This window comes from Natator depressus, chromosome 9, assembly GCF_965152275.1.
Source record: "Natator depressus isolate rNatDep1 chromosome 9, rNatDep2.hap1, whole genome shotgun sequence".
Taxonomy (NCBI): Eukaryota; Metazoa; Chordata; order Testudines; family Cheloniidae; genus Natator; species Natator depressus.
This window is the reverse complement of record NC_134242.1, coordinates 78,758,988-78,778,518: the sequence shown is the minus strand read 5'-3', so window position 1 is coordinate 78,778,518 and position 19,531 is coordinate 78,758,988. Positions and strand designations below refer to the sequence as shown.

The 19,531-nt window shown below is 45.1% G+C and overlaps 1 protein-coding gene across 2 annotated transcripts in view; it reads right to left on the bottom strand.

Moving 5' to 3' along the window:
- LOC141993104 (uncharacterized) overlaps positions 1 to 17,513 on the bottom strand; it is a 62,876-nt gene extending 45,363 nt beyond the window's left edge. Inside the window, exons 1-2 of one of the 2 annotated variants that reach the window (XM_074962383.1) lie at positions 17,498 to 17,513; positions 10,767 to 10,898 (exon numbers count right to left, since the gene is read on the bottom strand). In XM_074962383.1, coding sequence (XP_074818484.1) covers positions 10,767 to 10,847 — 81 coding nt within the window. In that variant the 5' untranslated portion in view covers positions 10,848 to 10,898; positions 17,498 to 17,513. Of the gene's footprint in view, positions 1 to 10,766; positions 11,091 to 17,497 lie in introns of those variants that run through there. The other variant, XM_074962381.1, reaches the window with a different exon arrangement.
- Between the last annotated feature and the right edge of the window lie 2,018 nt (positions 17,514 to 19,531).

Here is a 19,531-nt window from a genome sequence, read left to right as displayed (position 1 = left end):
CTGCTACAAAGGAAGGTTCTGTTCTGGTCTTCTGAGGTTCTACTGCCACATCTATCACTATAGTATCCGAGTGCCTCATATGGAGATATTCTTTTAAAAGATTCCAGGTAGTCTGTCTTTTTTTTTTTTTAAAACATTACTTTACCTTGTCACTTGTCTTCCCAAGAAAGACCAGGACAGACTCTCTTGACAGTACAGTGTCTCCACTCTCATCTCCTTATTCCCTCCCCCAGGGTTGGAGGCATGTGTCAGTTACTTGGGAATGTTCTTTCTTCGTATACGGTTTCTTGCTTCTCTAGTTGTGAAAGTCTCATTTTTTAACATATTTATTATTTTTACCATCAGGCCTAGATGATTTCCAGTAATGAACATGCCTTTAAACAATTCCAAAGCAACAACCAAGAAGCCCTGCATGGGAAACCAATGCATACAGACTTTAAAATGCCTTTTAAACCTTTTAATGAAGGCTGGGACTTTGGAATAGAAGCCCCTACTGTGAAGTCAGATGTATATATAATGGGAGGGAACTTATTGAATTTTTATACATAGAAATCCAATGAGTCCAATGTAAATTATGAACAGAGTTTTTTTTTTCCCCTAAAGTGCAAATAAATTCACTGAACCAAGATTTAGCCAAATGAAAGAGTTGCGAAGCCGCCAAACCCAAGGAATGGAAAAATGTAACATGTGCCTTTAAAAAAAGGCAACAACCACCACCCCACACTGTTTTTTCTTCTAGCACAATTCTCTCCACTGCTTCCATATTAAAAATACAAATGTATGGACAGTTGGGTGGGCAAGTGGGATTGTTTCATGCTTCTATACACAGTGGATCACTGAGCAGTATGATTGCTCAGAGCTCCAGTATGAAACTGGAGAAAAGCCTGTTGAGAGTCTTTGGATTAAGTTTAGAGGCAAGAGCAACAAGGGCGATGTCGTGGTGGGCATCTGCTATAAGCCACCAGACCAGGAGGATGAGGTAGACAAGGCTCTCTTTGGACAACTAACAGAAGTTTCCAGATCACAGGCCCTGCTTCTCATGGAGGACTTCAATCATCCTGACATCTGCTGGGAGAGCAATACCATACAGACAATCCAGGAAGTTTTTGGAGAGTGTTGGGAACAACTTCCTGGTGCAAGTGGTAGAGGAACCAGCTAGGGGCTGTGCTCCTTTGACCTGCTGCTCAAACAGGGAAGAACTGGTAGGGGAAGTAGAAGTGGGTGGCAACCTGGGCAGCAGTGACGATGAGATGGTTGAGTTCAGGATCCTGACAAAAAGGAGAGCAGCAAAATACAGACTCTGGACTTCAGAAAAGCAGACTTTGACTCCCTCAGGGAGCTGATGGGCAGGATCCCCTGGGAGGTTAATATGAGGGGGGGGGAAAGGAATCCAGGAGAGCTGGCTGTATTTTAAAGAAGCCTTATTGAGGGGGCAGGAACAAACCATCCCGATGTGCAGAAAGAATAGCAAATATGGTTGGCGACCAGCTTAGCTTAACAGAGAAATCTTCGGTGAGCTTAAACACAAAAAGAAAGTTTACAAGAAGTGGAAACTTGGACAGCTGACTAGGGAGGAATATAAAAATATTGCTTGAGCATGCAGGGATGAAATCAGGAAGGCCAAAGCACCATTGGAGTTGCAGCTAGCAAGGGATATAAAGGGTAAAAAGAAGGGTTTCTGCAGGAATGATAGCAACAAGAAGGTGGTCAGGGAAAGTGTGGGACCCTTATTGAATGGGGGAGGCAACCTAGTGACAATTGATGTGGAAAAAACTGAAGTACTCAATGTTTTTTTGCCTTGTCTTCACAGACAAGGTCAGCTCCCAGACTGATGCACTGGGCAGCACAGTGTGGGAAAGAGGTAAGCAGCCCTCAGTGGTGAAAGAACAGGTTAAGGACTATTTAGAAAAGCTAGACATGCACAAGTCCATGGGGCCGGATGCAATGCATCCGAGAGTCGGGCACTTAGGATGGAAGAATCCCAGGCTCTGCTACAGGCTGTGGACAGAACAAGGAGCAATGGTCTCAAGTTGCAGTGGGGGAGGTCTAGGTTGGATATTAGTAAAAACTATTTCACTAGGAGGGTGGTGAAGCATGGGAATGCGTTACCTAGGGAGGTAGTGGAATCTCCATCCTTAGAGGTTTTTAAGGTCAGGCTTGACAAAGCCCTGGCTGGGATGATTTAGTTGGGAATTGGTCCTGCTTCGAGCAGGGGGTTGGACTAGATGACCTCCTGAGGTCTCTTCCAACCCTAATTTTCTATGAATCTATGATCTGAGTTTGAGAGTCGGGCTTATTCCTTTCTCCTCTGGTGGGCAGGGGCTGAGACTTTACAGTACATCAGGAGTGGGGTGAGAAAAAGGAAAATATAACCATGCAAAGGGAGAGAAAAGGCCAACAATAAACACTGTGTGAGGCAGTAATACTTCAGCTCCATTGGGAATAGGATATGATACCTCAACTCCATCCCCATTTCCCAAAGGTTTCAGATATCTCATTCCCCTCCACTAATATACATCCACCTCTGGGATAGAATGCTGCAGCACCAACCTTCCCTTGCTCAGCCCCTAGGGGTGAGAAGGAAGTTCTGTCTGCATGAGCTATTGCATTTTTGGTCTCTTAGGGTATGTCTACACTGCACGGAGTCACCTGTGACTGGCCCTCGTCAGCTGACTTGGGCTTGCTGAGGCTAAGGGACTGTTTAACCGCAGTGTAGATGTTCGGGCTTGGGCTGTAGCCTGAGCCCTAGGATTCTTACATTTCACAGGGTCCTAGAACCTGGGGTCAAGCCCAGCCTGAATGTCTACACCGCAATTAAGCGGCACCTTAGCCTGAGCTCTGCAAGCGTGAGTCAGCTGGCACGGGCCAGCCGTGGGTTTTTAATTGCAGTGTAGACATATCCTCAGATGAGACTACCATTGAAGAGGCCATCTGCTGCTATTTGCACTGGTGGTTTTAGTGATGTAGACCACTATCCATTAGGAACCGGGCTGAGACCCACCAATTCATTACACAGACATTAGCTTTCTTTGATTAATAAAAGCAACTTTATTCCTTTGCTAGGTTTCCCCAGCTCTATTGCATCAGGGCCCTTTGCAAAAGGTCATGAGGTTTATCTCACAAATGAATTATTTGCAAATGGAGTTGGTTTGTGGACAACTGTCTTCCCTACTGCATGAGCTGTCAACAGAAACCCAATGGACTTGGTACCTTGTGGGTTTAAGTATGTAGTAGATATTATCACTATTCTGAGTCTGGTGCGTCCCGTGTATTTACATTAAATCAAATCATTTCATTTGCAACTTGGCAATGGAAGAGAGCTTGAGAAGAGGCAGCTGTGTGCATCTGGATTTCATTAGATTTGAACATTAATCCCTTTATGCCTTGTAAGCATCACGTTAGTGTTATACAGTTTTGGATTTGCTAAATGGCACTCTCAGAACTGGCTGGTGGAAAAAACAGGCTAATCAGCAGTGACCGGTACAAAAGCACACAGCATGAAAAGAAGTCCCCTTCTTGCATCAGTCACCCACCTGCCAACTGGAATGGGGACAGCTTGAATACTTCCAAGTAAAACCCACCTTCCAACACCTTCTTAAAATTTGAGATAGGCTCACGAAAGATTCAAGCACCCCCAGACTTTGGAAAGCAACATTCCAGAATCAAAACCTGGATCTGAACTTCATAATCTTCAGGGGAGATACTCTGGATTTTACACCACCATTGTAAATAGCAAGAGGATTTGGCCAAAGAAGTGCCTTTTTGGGGGGCTAATTTTTGAGAGGGCACCAAGAGATGGGTGGAACTGTAAGAGAGGCAGTTGGAGACAAATCACTGAACAAGTGGTAAAAAGATCAGGGTGGAGACAGAAGTTTGGGAGTGATCAGCATAAAGGTATTATTTTAATTCATGCAAGGAACAGGGAGTAAAAGAGCAGTGAGAGGGCTGAGAACAGACAATGGGAAAAGCTAACATATGAGGGGAAGGAGGAGTTGCCCACGGAGGTGGTGAAGGAGAGATTAGAGAGGGACAAAAAGATTAGAGCGTATATAGCTCAGAAGTCAAAGGAAGGAACAGAGGCCCATTTAGGTCAGCAAGAAAAGAAAATACAGTGCCTGACTCATGGAGGATGGATATTCCTTATGCCAAGGAACTTCCATTACAAACTAACATAAGGGTGAATTTTGCTTACTTACCCTATTACAATTCTTCGAAAGACATAAAAGAATAGGGGGCGAAGGACCACCAAGGGATATTGACCATTTTGAATGTCAATGGATTTTTGATAAAGACCTTACAAGAAACTAATAACTACCCTGTGGAAGTGACTGCTGCAGGCTATTACAGAAGCTCATCTTTTAGTAAAGGTGAAGAAAAGATTAGGGATGAAATCTTGCCCCAAAGTCAATGGCAAAACTCCCTACATAGTTAGATGAATGGGAATAACACCTTCCATTACACAAACTACTGCAGGATAAGTACTAGAAGTATGGCTAATTCTCAATAGGCTCAGGTCAGGAAGACATTTTGTTCCAAAAGATGGACTTGCGTAAAAGAGTGCCATTGTGAAGCGGGAGGTAACACCTTCTTCTAATCTAGAGCATGCACAACTGGCCACTCTCAAAGTGTGTCTATGCTACAACAAAAGGTGTGTTCTTAACTAAGGTTATCTAAATCAAGTTAAAATAGCATTGAAGACTCGGCAACTCAGGTTAGCAGCTCGAGATACCAGACTGCAGGCTATTGTCAATTCTTAGGTCTCTATTTCTTGTGCAGCATTAAAGAACTGCCAACGGGCAATGGAAAACTTTGAGAAATGTTTTATTTGAAGAGGATTCTGCTTTTTTTCATATATTATTTTCTGTCTGCTTTTTCTGTTTGTTTTGTTGAATCACTAGGGGCATTCTTGTGAAAACAGAGTCAGGTGAAACTGGGAACAGTGCTAGGCACATTATCGGATGCAGAAGGCCCCAGAATGATGGGAACAAACCCCAAAGAAGTTTACTGACTACTCCCAGAGTTCAGCACAGCTCTACACTTACATCAATCCCTCCAGCGTCGAGTGTTTTTGTTGCATTTCTCTGAATTCTTTGCAATTTGTCAAAATCCGTCTGGTATTCAGTACCGAGAATCTCAATACAACATCCCAGGTGCATTTGCACCAGACAGAGAGGGATTATTATTCTGGGATACCCTAGCAGTCATTAAATTACTCATATCTCCCCACAACATAACCACCCTCCCCACCCCCAAAGTTCTTTGGCTTGTCACGTCTCCAATACAGGCTACAGGCAACTCCAAAAACAGAACAAAGCAAACATTTCAATGAGAATTATGAAAAATAAGTTATCACAAAAACATCCTGTTTTCCTTCAGATTCTCTCTCACCATAGGCTACACCCCACCCTGCCTGTTTTCAGAGGGACGGATTATGGGCACTGGGTTTTGGAAACTCTCTCAGTCACTTTTCCAATTCTTATCTGAACAGCCTGTTTGTTCACTATGGGGTGGGGGATGGGAGGTGTAGAAGGGGAAGAGAATGGGGTGAGAGAGAGTGGCTCCCCCTCCCTCAACACTTTCACGTATTGTCTCTGACAACCTCAGTGAGGGGAAACAGGAAAATTAACAACAGCATCATTTTCTGATCCCAGTGATTGAAACATTTACTGGTAAATTTGGGCCCCTGGCAGTGATGGGGAAGATCATATATATATATATATTCCTGCTAAAACACACATGACAGGCCAGGGCCTGTGAAATGGGGTTGATGATCACCATGGCACAAGAGGGTACCCCTGAGAACGTGTATACATTAGAGATCTAACCAAGGGCACCCAGAGAAGGAGGGGGATTTGGCAACCTGCAAATCATAGAATATCAGGGTTGGAAGGGACTTCAGGAGGTCATCTAGTCCAACCCCCTGCTCAAAGCAGGGCCGATCCCCAATTAAATCATCCCAGCCAGGGCTTTGTCAAGCCTGACCTTAAAAATTTCTAAAGGAAGGAGATTCCACCACCTCCCTAGGTAATGCATTCCAGTGTTTCACCACCCTCCTAGTGAAAAAGTTTTTCCTAATATCAAACCTAAATCTCCCCCACTGCAACTTGAGACCATTACTCCTTGTTCTGTCATCTGCTACCACTGAGAACAGTCTAGAGCCATCTTCTTTGGAACTCCCTTTCAGGTAGTTGAAAGCAGCTATCAAATCCCCCCTCATTCTTCTCTTCCGTAGACTAAACATCCCCAGTTCCCTCAGCCTCTCCTCATAACTCATGTGTTCCAGTCCCCTAATCATTTTTGTTGCCCTCCGCTGGACTCTTTCCAATTTTTCCACATCCTTCTTGTGGTGTGGGGCCCAAAACTGGACACAGTACTCCAGAGGAGGCCTCACCAACGTCGAATAGAGGGGAATGATCACGTCCCTCGATCTGCTGACAATGCCCCTACTTATACATCCCAAAATGGCCATTGGCCTTCTTGGCAACAAGGGCACACTGTTGACTCATATCCAGCTTCTCGTCTACTGTAACCCCTAGGTCCTTTTCTGCAGAACTGCTGCCGAGCCATTCGGTCCCTAGTCTGTAGCGGTGCATGGGGTTCTTCCGTCCTAAGTGCAGCACTCTGCACTTGTCCTTGTTGAACCTCATCAGATTTCTTTTGGCCCAATCCTCCAATTTATCTAGGTCCCTCTGTATCCTATCCCATCCCTCCAGCATATCTACTACTCCTCCCAGTTTAGTGTCATCTGCAAACTTGCTGAGGGTGCAATCCACACCATCCTCCAGATCATTTATGAAGATATTGAACAAAACCGGCCCCAGGACCGACCCTTGGGGCACTCCACTTGATACCGGTTGCCAACTAGATATGGAGCCATTGATCACTACCCGTTGAGCCCGACAATCTAGCCAGCTTTCTACCCACCTTATAGTCCATTCATCCAGCCCATACTACTTTAACTTGCTGGCAAGAATACTGTGGGAGACCGTGTCAAAAGCTTTGCTAAAGTCAAGGAACAACACTCCAACTTTCGTCCATGGGCAATGAATGTTGTGCAGATCAGGCCATTCTTTAGGGACCATCTCTGGAAGACCACACCTACATTTTAGTTGCCAGCCACTGGAATGATACCAGCTGACAAACACTGGCTGGCTGGCACAATCCTATTGCCATTTGGAGATGGTACTTCTGGAATAAGTACTGGTGCACAATGGGTGTGATGATTGCAAGTGAGGGTAGCACGGGAGTGAGTGAATGTGTGTGCTAGTACAATATGGGTGTAAATAGGAGTGGATGTTTCTGACTGAACTACAGAAGTGTACAGATTTGAATGTGTATGTAGATCTAGTAGTGTAATATCAGCATGTAGGTTTCTGGAATGGTAGCATAGGTATCCATGAAGGAATGCGTAATATTGGCCCGCGTAAGTTCACTGGTGTAATGTAGGAGTGTGTGCAGATGACGTAGATGTTTATGAGTGTACATGTGAATTGGAATCATGTAGGTGTCTGAAGAGGACCGTACAGATGAAATCTAGGCGGATGTCATATAGGTGTTCTGATGTCAGTCTCGTGGCTGTCTAGGTGTGAGTGGCTGTAACATGCCTAGTTGTCTGAGAACAGCAAATCAGCTAAACAGTTTCCTTCCTTATTTCTCATACCAAGATGCAGTTTGTATAGAAATAAACAATTGTACACAGCACAACAATCAGCTGCTAGACCCAATGCTTCTCCTAAGGGGCCTGGGGTAGAACAGGTCTAGTTTGCTACTGTGAATTTAAAAAAAAAAAAGCAGCACATTTTAAAAAATAAGGCAGAATCCTACATAGATTATGAACAAGGGGACTCAGCATCTCTTGGGTAATTAGAGTGAATGTCCACTAGGTCTTCAGGTTGGTGGCTAAAAAAAAAAAGCAAAAAAAGCAAGCTGATGTGTTCATCATCTGATATACCTAAGCAAAACACACAGCCTGACTAGTGTTTGTTTAGAATAGAAGCTCTTGGATCACATCCATTGAAGTTCTGGTAGCCGTGTAACATGTTACCACACAGGAGATGTGTGCACAGTGCAAGGGTACTCCCAGAACTCTCATTTCCAAAGCTTGTGCAGCTAAGGATCAATGAAGAGGGGCAGACAGGAGAAGCACTCCACATTCAAACATTGACCCCAGCCTCATGGAATTGGAAATTTCAGGAGAACCTGGTGTTTTCTATACTTATTCTGGTTGTGGTCCCAGCTGGAACTCAGACTACAGAGAGATGCTCAAAAATAACTTTAAGAAAAAGATAAGCCATGTACAATTTTGTTCACCAGAAGAACTTTACAAAGCCTTTGACAACCCCTTGTATTTAGTTGCTAGAATCCACAGAGGAGCCAGAAGACACTGCCAGTCACTATACAGCCCATGCTGGCCATGTTCTAAAAACAGAGATTTCATTTCTAAATGTTTGCTATGTAATTCATATTTGAATAACATGGCTCAAAGATAAATAGTAATACCCTGAAAAACTTGATTTCAGCAAATTAAAAGTTTTTTTAAGAGCAAATGTGATAGATCTCTTTTCTTCTATAAAGAGTGTGTGTAAATTATTGGGAGTCGCTAAAAGATGCTATTACAATTACTCTTTCAAGTTCCATTTGACTGACTGTATAGACAATTAGATCTTGCAGAAATGTGTATTGTTAGTTAGGATATACTTCTTTTGAGAAGCTGTGCATATCTCTAGTGAAATGCCTTACTGCTTTAGTGTCTCGCTGAGTGAATCTTTTATTATCTGCAGGGCCACTGCCTGCAATATATACCCAGGCAAGCCAACAAAAACATTATGTGGGGCCAACATTACATGACAGTGTTGTGAGGTGGTGTATCAGACCAGGCCTTTGGTTTTTTTTAATATAGTTTAATTTTCTTGTCCACATTCCAGATTATGTGGATGCATTATTTTAAAACTAATAAAGACATTACAAAATTTACCCAGCTGTTCTTTCAATCTTAGAAAATGATCAAGTTTTGAACAAAAGTTCTGGAAGGTTATTTTGTTTGAATCAATTTGCCCATCCCTAATCCCAAAATTCCAGGGGCAAGGAGACACATCCATTAATATTCACTGCTACTTGCTTCTGCTGGTTGGCTTTGCTGTCAGAATGATAGAGGAAAGGTGCTGCTATGGAGGATGAAAAGGTAGCGATGCCCCAATATGAAAGGGTAGGAGAAAAGATCAGTTCTGGCCTGGACACAGAGAAAAGGAGAACCAAAGTTCAACTTCTGGTCTGACAATATCCCCTCCAGATTGCTTGCCAGCACTTTATAACAAGTGCAGACGAGACAGTAGGTTCTCTGGGCCCAGAGCCTAGTGCATAGCGGAACAGGACTTTGGAGGTCTCATCAGTGCTGTGTGGATACTGAGGCAGTGCAGCAATGATCAACAACATTTTTAGTTCTGCAAAGCTGTCGAGTCTCAGGCCATTGAAAACATCGCTATCACTAGGATTGCATTGCAAACAGGCAGCTGCAGAGCTCCGACATACCTCTCTTAGCTCAGAGTTCATAATAGGTTTAGATTAGGAATAGCCACTTTTTTGTGCTGAAATTTCTCCCACCCATCCAAAAAAAAGTTAGTTATTTTTCCAATGTTAAGAAATATGGCAGAGAACAGTCCCCTCCACTCCTAGTTGCTAGCACAAATAGCTCCCCTTGGCCCACTGCAGCTGTCCTGCTTAGCACAATAGGCGTGAAGCTTCATCCATAAATAGCAGGTTGAGAGCTGAACTGACCAGCATTTGAAACATTGTCATGTGATATTTTATCTAGTACTTTACATCCCAAACATTACTTACATAGGAAACACTTCACCCACCACTGAAATGCAACCACCTCTGGAGTGGAACACATCAGTTGTTTCACAATAAACAGTGACACTACAGAACAGTTTCAGAAAGGAAGAAGAAATTTGTAGCCAAGTGAACCTGCAGTGAGGATTTGGGTTTGTAATAGCCAAAAATCTGCCTTGGGTTATCAGGAGACCAGGGCTAATACCTTTACCAAAAATCCCAAGTGAAAAGCATAGAGTGGTGAGTTAAGCATTTCAAAGAGTGTTGATGTTACTCTGAATCTAGTGGCATCTACACTTCTCTCTGACTCCAAATACTGGATCATTTATATTACATAGCACAGATTAAATGATATCATGCCATCATTTGCATAGAAATAAACTACTTAGATCAATGTGACACCAACAGAAACAGCACCTGCTCCTTTCCTGCTCCTCACATCTTTTATTTTTAGCTATAATATAGCCCAGGGGCTGATGGAGAATCATTGTTGAATATTAGTAAACAGAGATGGAGTATGGAGATATTAGTATGACCTCCTATTACAGCTTTCTAATGGATAGAAGGACAGGCAGGTTACAGGCCAGCTGAATGGCTTGAGAAGTTAAACCTACCATGCGAGACAAAATAATACTTAACACTTTAGATGGAGGCACTGCAACTTGTGGACACTCAGGAAAAAAGACAAGCGTTTTCAGACAGATTCTAAGTGGGAATAAACATGGGCTTAGTAAACAGAAGTGGTGGAAAGTTAAGCAAATAAAGAAAAAAAAGTGAAGTGAGTCAAAGGAATGTGAAAAAGACCAAGGGATTTACGTACTGGTTCCTAGCATGGAAACACAGTTTCTGCAGACAGATCAAAGCACATGCTGGAACCCCTAACACATCTCAGCTGCGCTTTCATCTCCCCTTTAACATGCCAGCCATGTACTTGCCTTCCCCCACTCCTGCATCCACACTCTTGGGTCTTCTTCGCTCTGTCCCTTGGGCAGATTAGCCTTCTGTTGAGGAGTCATCCTCCTGGCTGGGTGTTGGTCCTTCTTCTGAGTACATGACTTATTCCCAACCTCACATGTTGAATGTGTCAATAGACCAAAGGGGAGGGGGGAAGATAAGGGGGAAAAAAAGTTGTTACTGGGTCTATTTCACAAGTCCCAATTGTTGGAGTATCAGTCAGATAATCCTTCAATTCCGTTAGGTGCTTCCAGCTCCAGAGCACAGGAGCGAGTGACTGGAGCAAGTAACATTGCCTGCTTGCTTTTCCTGATCAGCTGAGAGGGGATCCAGCTAAGTTCCTCCTACTTGCACTGTCTAAATAAGGACATTGACTCACAGTCGGCTACACAGTGCTCCTTTCTGAAAGCACTTACTGCGAACAGCAATCTTGCTCTTTAACTAAAATGTTGCACAAAGTGAGCATAGAAAGGGAACCTGAACTCAGAGTCTGAGATCACAAGGGGATTCTTCATTCTTGAAATAAAGGACAGGAGTCCTTGCTTTGCTAAATACAGAACCCCTTGAGGACTCAATGCTATTGATTCACAACACGTCAGATTCTGGTTCTGACAATGCAGTTCTGGGCTGCTTCATGCTTTTTTAAAAAAAAAGCAAAATGCTGCACTGCCTTGATCGCAGAAAGTTTCCTTGATTACACAGCACAGGCTTCCAGTGACTTAAAAATACATGCTCGTTATTCCATCTTCCTTGAAAATCAATGGTTTGAATTATGCCCTCTGTTTTATTTAGGGCCTAATCCAAAGCCTACCAAAGAAAATGGAAAAAACTCCTCCTGGCTTCAGTGGGCTTTGGATCAGGCCTGTATGAACTCAGAGTTTTGCAAACCCCTCAAAAGTTGAGGTGGTTTGGGAAGGCTCAAGCAATGCTTCTTTTTCGCCTGCTGAATCCTTCTGCACATTCCAGATATTAGGAAACAACCTGGTCTTTATTAGAACAGCAAACCCTTCCCCTAGCAAATAAGCCAGGCATTTCCCATTCTGTATTCTTTCCAGATAAACTCAAGATGTGAAAGCAGAGTGGAAAAATTCACACCACTGACGAAACCAGGAGGAATGTCACGTTTCAGGGTTGAGCGCGTGAGACAAACAAACCTTCATGTTTTCACCTCACATTTTTCTCTATGTGGCAAAGTAAATAAAAAATAAAAAAGGAAGGTAGTTCACTGGGGAAAAGGCAGAATCTCTATTGAATATGGAGATTTCCACACAGGGTAAAATCTGCCATTGTTCCAGAGTAGAAGCTGCACATATCTTGCTTTGACAAAAACCCACATTTTAAAGCATTAGTGGCAAAATTGTGCTGTTGACTAAATTCTTGCCCCATAGTGCAGAATCTCTGTTTTTGCCAAATAAAAATTCACAAAGCCAGAATTGGTACCATTTGTGACAATGGGCATCTAGGAATTGGTATAGCAGCCAGCGGACAGCTATCTGCATCACCCCAGAGTTGGCAATGTAGCAGACCTCAGACTCACTGGTGCGGCACCTCCTGCTGGTCATCTGGGAATTAGCTCTTTTCCCATTTCAGAGCACCCTCAGCTGGCCGGTATCTCACCTGCCTCAGGCCTCCATGTCCCTCCCAGACACAGTACCCCTTTCCCTGGGGATCTGCCTCCAGCAGTACCCCACACTCTGGGTCTCCCCTCCCATGGGAACCCCCAACACCCACCTTGCCTCAGTGGCTCCTGCCAGTTGTCATCTAGTCCCCCATTCACTTGGGCAAACCACAGTCTGTAAAGGCCCTCATCATTGGCAAGGGGGTTAGACCAGCTGCCGCTGCCTCTGCCTATCCCTGGGCTATACCTCTTTAGCCCCAGTACCTACCTTGGGCCTTTAACAAGGCCTGCAGCCTGGGGAGTTGCCATGCTGGAGCTCCCCAGCTGCCCTTGCCTCAGGTACCCTTTTCTCCTAAGCAGCTAGGTCCTTCTCCCTCCAAGGCTAGAGAGAGATTGATGCAGCGCCTCCCTGAGCCCTTATAACAGGGCCAGGTGTGGCCTGATTGGAACATGGCCCCAAGCTGTGGCTGCTTCCCCAATCAGCCTACCATTTTCCACCAGAGTGGGGTAACTGCCTCTCTACAGGCAATAACGGGTACCTTTTTTGAGCAGACTCAACTATGAGGCCAGGGACTGAATGAGCCAGGGACAATGAACAATGTCCCCACTCTGAGAAGTGTCCCCTCCAGGTCAGGGGTGAAGCATGGTGGAAGCTTGCTCTGCTACTGCCCATGCTGTTGCCATTCTGGGATAGAAGACTCCAGTCTCTGGGGCTGTTATCCTGGTACCCTTCACCACCAATACTATGTTCACTTTACCTTGTCACATGCAGGGGTGGCAGGTTTGTAGAAATTTTGGTGATGCCCAGAACCTGCCCTGCCCAAACTCTGCCCCACACCTGCCTAACGATCTAGGAGGGAGTTTGGGTGGGGGGAAGAGGTCTGGGGTGCAAGCCCTGGGCTGGGACAGGGGATTGGGGTGCAGAGTGTAGGCTCTGGGAGGGAGTTTGGGTCAGGGGTGCAGGCTCTGGGATAGAGTTTGGGTCAGGGGTGCAGACTCCAGGCTGGGGCAGGGGGTGGCAGTGCAGGAGGGGGTGAGGGGTGCAGGCTCCGGGATGGAGTTTGGGTGCAGGCTCTGGGCTGGGGTGGGGGTGCAGGAGCGGGCGAGGGGAGCAGGCTCTGGGAGGGAGTTTGGGTGCAGGCTCTGGGCTGGGGGGATTTAGGAGGGGGTGAGGGGTGCAGGCTCTGGGAGAGAGTTTGGGGGTGGGAGGGGGTGCTGAGGAAGAGGGTGCAGGGGTGAGGGGTTTGGGGTGTGGCTGGGGATGAGGGATTTGGGGTGTGGGAGGGGCCTCAGAGCTAGGGCAGAGGGTTGCGGTGTGGGGTGAGGGCTGTGGGGTGGGGCTGGGGATGAGGGGTTCATGATGCAGGAGGGGGCTGAGGGCTATGGCAGAGGGTTGAGGTGAGGGGGGTGAGGGCTCTGGCTGGGGGTGCAGGCTCTGGGGTGGGGCAGGGCTGGGGATGAGTTTGGGGTGAAGGCAGGCTGCCCCAGGGCTGGGGCCAGAGAGGAGGATTCCCCCCAGCCCTCTCCCCACCGGCAGCAGTGAGCTCTGGGGGAGGGGCTCCCCTCTTCCCCCCCGGCAGCACAGTCACCCCGCAACATTGTCATTGCATGTGCTTCTAGGGCCCCTCTCAGGTCCAGGAAGCCCCCTTGCCTCCCCTGTGGTGGGTGCCGGAGATGGGGGGCTGCCATCACATGTACACCTCCTCCCCTGCTGCTGCCCCTCACTGTAGCCTCACTGGGGGTGAGGGATGGGGCTGGCCCTTGCCCAGCGTGGGGCAGGACCGGTGACTGCAGGCAGGGGGGCCCTGTGCTGGTGGAGGGTCCCGCCGGAAAAGGGAAGGGTCCGAGGCAGAAGGGCAGGGTAAGGGCAGCCTGCCCTGGCACTAATGGATGGGGAGCACTAGAACCCTGCGGCGGCAGTTGATGCCAGGAGCCAGCAGAGCGGAGGCAGCATGGTGCTGCGGGGACCATCTGGGGGAGGTGTACAGGGGCAGCAAGTGAGAGCCAGGGGACACTCGGGGAAGGTGTGTGGGGGCAGCAGTGGGGGCCGGGGGAGAGACCTGGTCCCAAACATTGGTGGAGCTGGGCTCCCGGACCCTGAATATTGCTGGAGCCCAGGCACCACGGGCCCATACAACTAGCCACCCCTGCTTGTCACATGTGTTTGTTGAATGTTCTCCAAAAAGAGTTTGCAATCTATTTTGAGAAAAGGTACCCTATCTTCCTCTAAGTTTGTGCAGCACCTAGCACAATGTAACCTCAATCCTGATTGCAACCTCTAGGTTCTACCACTATACTGTGCAAATAAATAAATAAATAAATAGATAGATAGATATGCATGGACGCACATGTTGGCCACACATTTATTCCATAAAACACTCTGTGGTGAGAGCCCTACAGAAATTCTTTTGAGAGCATAAATCCATGCAGTGATGACATACATTCCTCCCTGGGACTATTTCCATAATTCCTTCCCCCATGTCAATAAAAGCCATAATTGCAGCACGTTGCATGGATCTGAAGCAACCTGCCATGGCAGACACCCATTTTCCACTCTTCTGTTCCTTTCATGGAGAATTTACAATCCACTGACTCTCTCCTTGAGGCTAAGCATAGGTATGTGTCTTGTTTGTAACACGTAGTGATAGAATCAATGAATGATAAACACAGTGGATCTTAAAGAGCAGATTAATGGGAAGGTGAGGCATTTAATAATGCAAATCCTTGCTTTTGGACAGATCTCTATGGGCGTCTATTGCTTTGTTCCTTGTTTTTATTAGGCAAACATTTTTGGGAAGCTATGGCTCGGCACTGGTCTTTGCCAGAGCAATGTCTTTCCAGCCTGTTTGGATGCCAAGACACACTGGCAAAGCCAGTATTGTTCCCTTTGGGTATCTACTCTTTTCTGCAATTGGATATTTGACAGGAACATTGTGTCACTTGAGTAACTCACCACTTTTCCCCACCTTTCTTTAAAAAGCCCAGTAAACTCTGCATTGGTGAAAGGTGCCAGCTAGACAGTCTTGGAGACTGAACCCTGGAGTGGAAGGACCATCTCTGTATGTGAGAGGGTCAGTCAGTTACGTTGGTTTATTCAGTCCTTGGCCTCTTTTGGAGTCTGCCAACAAGCAAGCCCGTTAATACCAATTGTGTTCATGGGCATTGTCGTGAACTGATTATTTATTAGTCAAAAGACCCAAAGGGAGGTAGGTGCCCAAATCCCATTGAAAGTCAGTAGCAGGCTAGAATCCTTAGGCACTACTTTCAAATCCCAGCCTGGTTTTCTAATGTCCCCCCACCAACACAGTTTCTTGGCCCCATAGATGTAGCTAAGGTGTAACGTTCCCCTGGTGTTATCTGGACCGGTGATCCGCTAGGTCACTCCAATCCTTGACACTGGGAGCCAGCCTTACCCTGCTCTGCTGTGAGAACCCCCACTCCTGGGCTGTTCACACATAGCTTCTCTGGCATGAAAACTGCTTGGATTGTGCAACCGAATGACACTAGCCAATATCTCTGGTCCCAGGCACAACCCTAGGAACCTCCATCTTGCAGTGTCCCGTTATGCCCGCTGGACACTGCAAACTTATATGAGTTCATCAGTTTAACAAAGAAATGGATATGTACCAGGCTTGTTATCCCAAGGGGAGTCTCTGACATGCTTCAAACCAAACACACTGCTTCAGGCAGAATAAACAAACAGAATTATTAACTACAAAGATAGATTTTAAATTATTATAAATCAAAGCACAACAAGTCAGATTTGGTCAAATGAAATAAAAGCAAAACGCATTCCAAAGTGATCTTAACACTTTCAGTGCCCTTACAAACTTAGATGCTTCTCATCACAGGCTGGCTGGTTGCTCTTCAGCCAGGCTCTCCCCTATGATCAGAGTTTCAGTTGCTTGATGGTGATGTCTGTAGATGGAGATGGAAGGGAGAGGAAGAGCATGGCAAACGTCTCTTCCTTTTATCATGTTCTTTCTTCCCTCTTGGCTTTGTCCCCCCTTCAGAGTCAGGTGAGCATTACCTCATCACAGTCCCAAAATGACCAAAGGAAGGGGAGTGACTCACTTGAGAGTCCAACAGATCCTTTGTGGCAGCCTAGGCCAGTGTCCTTTGTTCCTGTGAGGCTGGGCTGGGTTTGTCCCATACATGCCCTGATGAGGTATGAACTGCCCCTCTGCTCTTGGAGAGTTTTTGCCTGGGCTTGTTTTAAGCCATGAGGACACATTTTCAGCCTCATAACTATATACATGAAATTACAACCTATAACATTACATTACTATAATAACAATGCTCAGTGCATCATGAGCCTTACGAAGACACCCGGCACAACAAACTTTGCATCGGATACCACACAATCATTTTATAAGGATGAACATGGGGATGTAGGGTGTTATGTCAGTTCCATCTGAGACTGGCCCAAACTCCTTGCATACCTCCTTCACCAATGCTCTCTAAAGTGGTCTCTAAGGTCCAGGGCTCCTGTCTGACAAGGCAGAGTAGTTTCATAGATTCTAAGGACAGAAGGGACCATTGTGATCATCTAGTCTGACCTTCTGTATAGCACTGGCCATCGAATTTATCCCAAATAATTCCTTATGAAAAGGACATGAAAACTAATTGGATCCAAATTTATTTACTTCGAAAAGTTTGTATCTCATACGAAGTTTCCTTTTGAAAGTCTTTCATTTGCACTATAGGGAAACCTCACCTGTGTGTGGAAGTCCACTTCTGAGTGATTAAAGATGCCACTTGAGAAAATACCTTACAAAGTTAACAAATAACAAGCCTGGGATACTTTCACACTTCCATCACTTTGCGGGATTTCAATACTATAAAACACCCTCTAGATCTAGACTGAAAGTAACCTGTGTTTGAAAATAGACTAGAACCTGAACTATAATATACTCAGATATCTTCCAAATGAAAACCTTAATCCTTGCCAACCTCAAGCATTCAAAAATCATGGGTCAGGTCCTCCCCCCCGCCCAATCATAGTACATTTTGGGTTCTTTTTATTTGTCTTCTGGTACACCCTGGTCATATTTTTCAAGCTTTTCTTCCTAACCATGGGAATTAGAAACTTACTTTTTAAATGGAAGTTGAGAGTCTCACATAAACATATTTTGCTGTAATTTGTATCTCTGATCTCATTATGGTTCCTAATGCTGAGTCTAGGTTGGCATGAAGGTTTCAAGTTGATAGGTGTGTTACTGGCAGTCGGTAGAGGTGGCTCTTGTAAAATCTCAGAACCTTCACAAACCTAGAGTCTTCCACCGGCAGTGTGGTCTCCTCTGGTCCATCATAGTCTTCAGCTCACCCTTCCAGCCAACCTCCACTGCTGGGCTTCCTTCCTTTTAACATCCAGCACAAATGTAGCAGGACAGGGCTAGCTGAACAGGGCTGGCTGGTCCAAGGCTGCCCTGTTCCCGACACCTTTTCGAAAAAATTTTTTTTCTTTGAGACTTGCGGTACAATGAGGTTCTGATGCTCTCCTGTTTCTGCTCCCAACGGGAAGCTGACCTGCAAAGACATAAACATAGTATCATAAAACTGTAGGGCTGCAAGGAACTGCAAGACATCATTTAGTCCAGCACCCTGCACCGAGACAGGACCAAGTAAACCTAGACCGTCCCTGACAGGTGTTTGTCCAACCTGTTCTTAAAAACCTCCAGTGATGGGGATTCCACAACCTCCCTTGGAAGCCTATTCCAGAGCTTAACTACCCTTGCAGTTAGAAATCTAACCTGTCTCCCTTGCTGCAGATTAAGCCCATTTCTTCTTGTCCTACCTTCAGTGGACATGGAGAACAATTGATCACAGTCCTCTTTATAACAGCCCTTATCATATTTGAAGACTGTTATCAGGTTCCCCTTTTTATCCCAAGGAACTGAGGCCTTAAGAACAATATCAAATATAATGAGACTTGCAATAAAATCTCAAGAGTTAGCAACATTGGTTATCACCATAAATATTTGTATCGCAATATGTAGCCTCATTAAGTCCTGCATGGGAGCAAAGTTACACATAGTAGTAACTGTTTGCAGGTCTGGGGTTTTACTTATTTTGCATATAGTAGAATGAAAATGGATGTCTCATGGCAAGACATGTTTTCATTAGAGCTAGGTGACAGTTTTGTTCAAAACCTTTTTTTTTTTAAAACAAAAATGGACCTTTTTCTTTAAGGAATTATTTTAATGGAAAATCTCCATTTTGCTTGAAAATTTTTCAGCAAATCCTCCAAACCCTTCAAACAAGTGTTTTGTGAAAACAGAAAAACAATTTTTTCACAGATTTTGGTTTCAATTTTTCATGACAGACAAAGCAAAACTACCCCATTCCCCCCCAAAATAATGGAAAATTAAAAATAAAACACAACATACAATCAACATATTTCAACCAGCTCTAATTTTAATAGTTATTTGTTGGACAATATTTATGAATATTAAGTTCTTAGCTGTGTTTGCAATAAGGCAAACAGGAAAAACAGGACAGATGCATTTAGGTTCCAAGACAATGACAGAGTTGATTGATATGACATGGATTAATGACACCTAGGTACATGACATCCTGTGGTTTTGTGTGTGTTTGTGCAAGTGCCTGGTGCAATGGATCCCCAATTCTGATAGGGGCCTCTGGGCACTCTCCTCTCTCTCTCTCTTATGCCTCTTTGTTCCATGCAGAACACAGGGACTTCACCATTGCCTTCCATCTTTGCTGATATCCTGCTGCAGCCTTAATTTCTGCCCATGTCACTTTGACAGCTTTCACTTCTGTTTCTATTGTACATTTCTATGTTATCCTTGCCCTACCTCAGCATCTCTTGCCCTGGGGGTTCCACTCCAACCTCTGAGCACTACTATAATATTAATAATAGGAACAAGTTTTGTGAATAAAGTGACTTTACAACTCCCAGAGGAACTCTCCAGATAAAATTCAAATCTCCTTCCTAAAATGCTACATATCTCCTAGCCTCATGGTCAGAGAATGCTCTTTTTCTAACATCAAGTTCTTCAAGCTGGGTACATACTGACAGGGTACACATCACCTCAGGACAGGATGCAGAGATAAAGTTTCTTGACACCTTAAATGACTGCTTCTTGGAGAAGCTGGTCCTGAAAC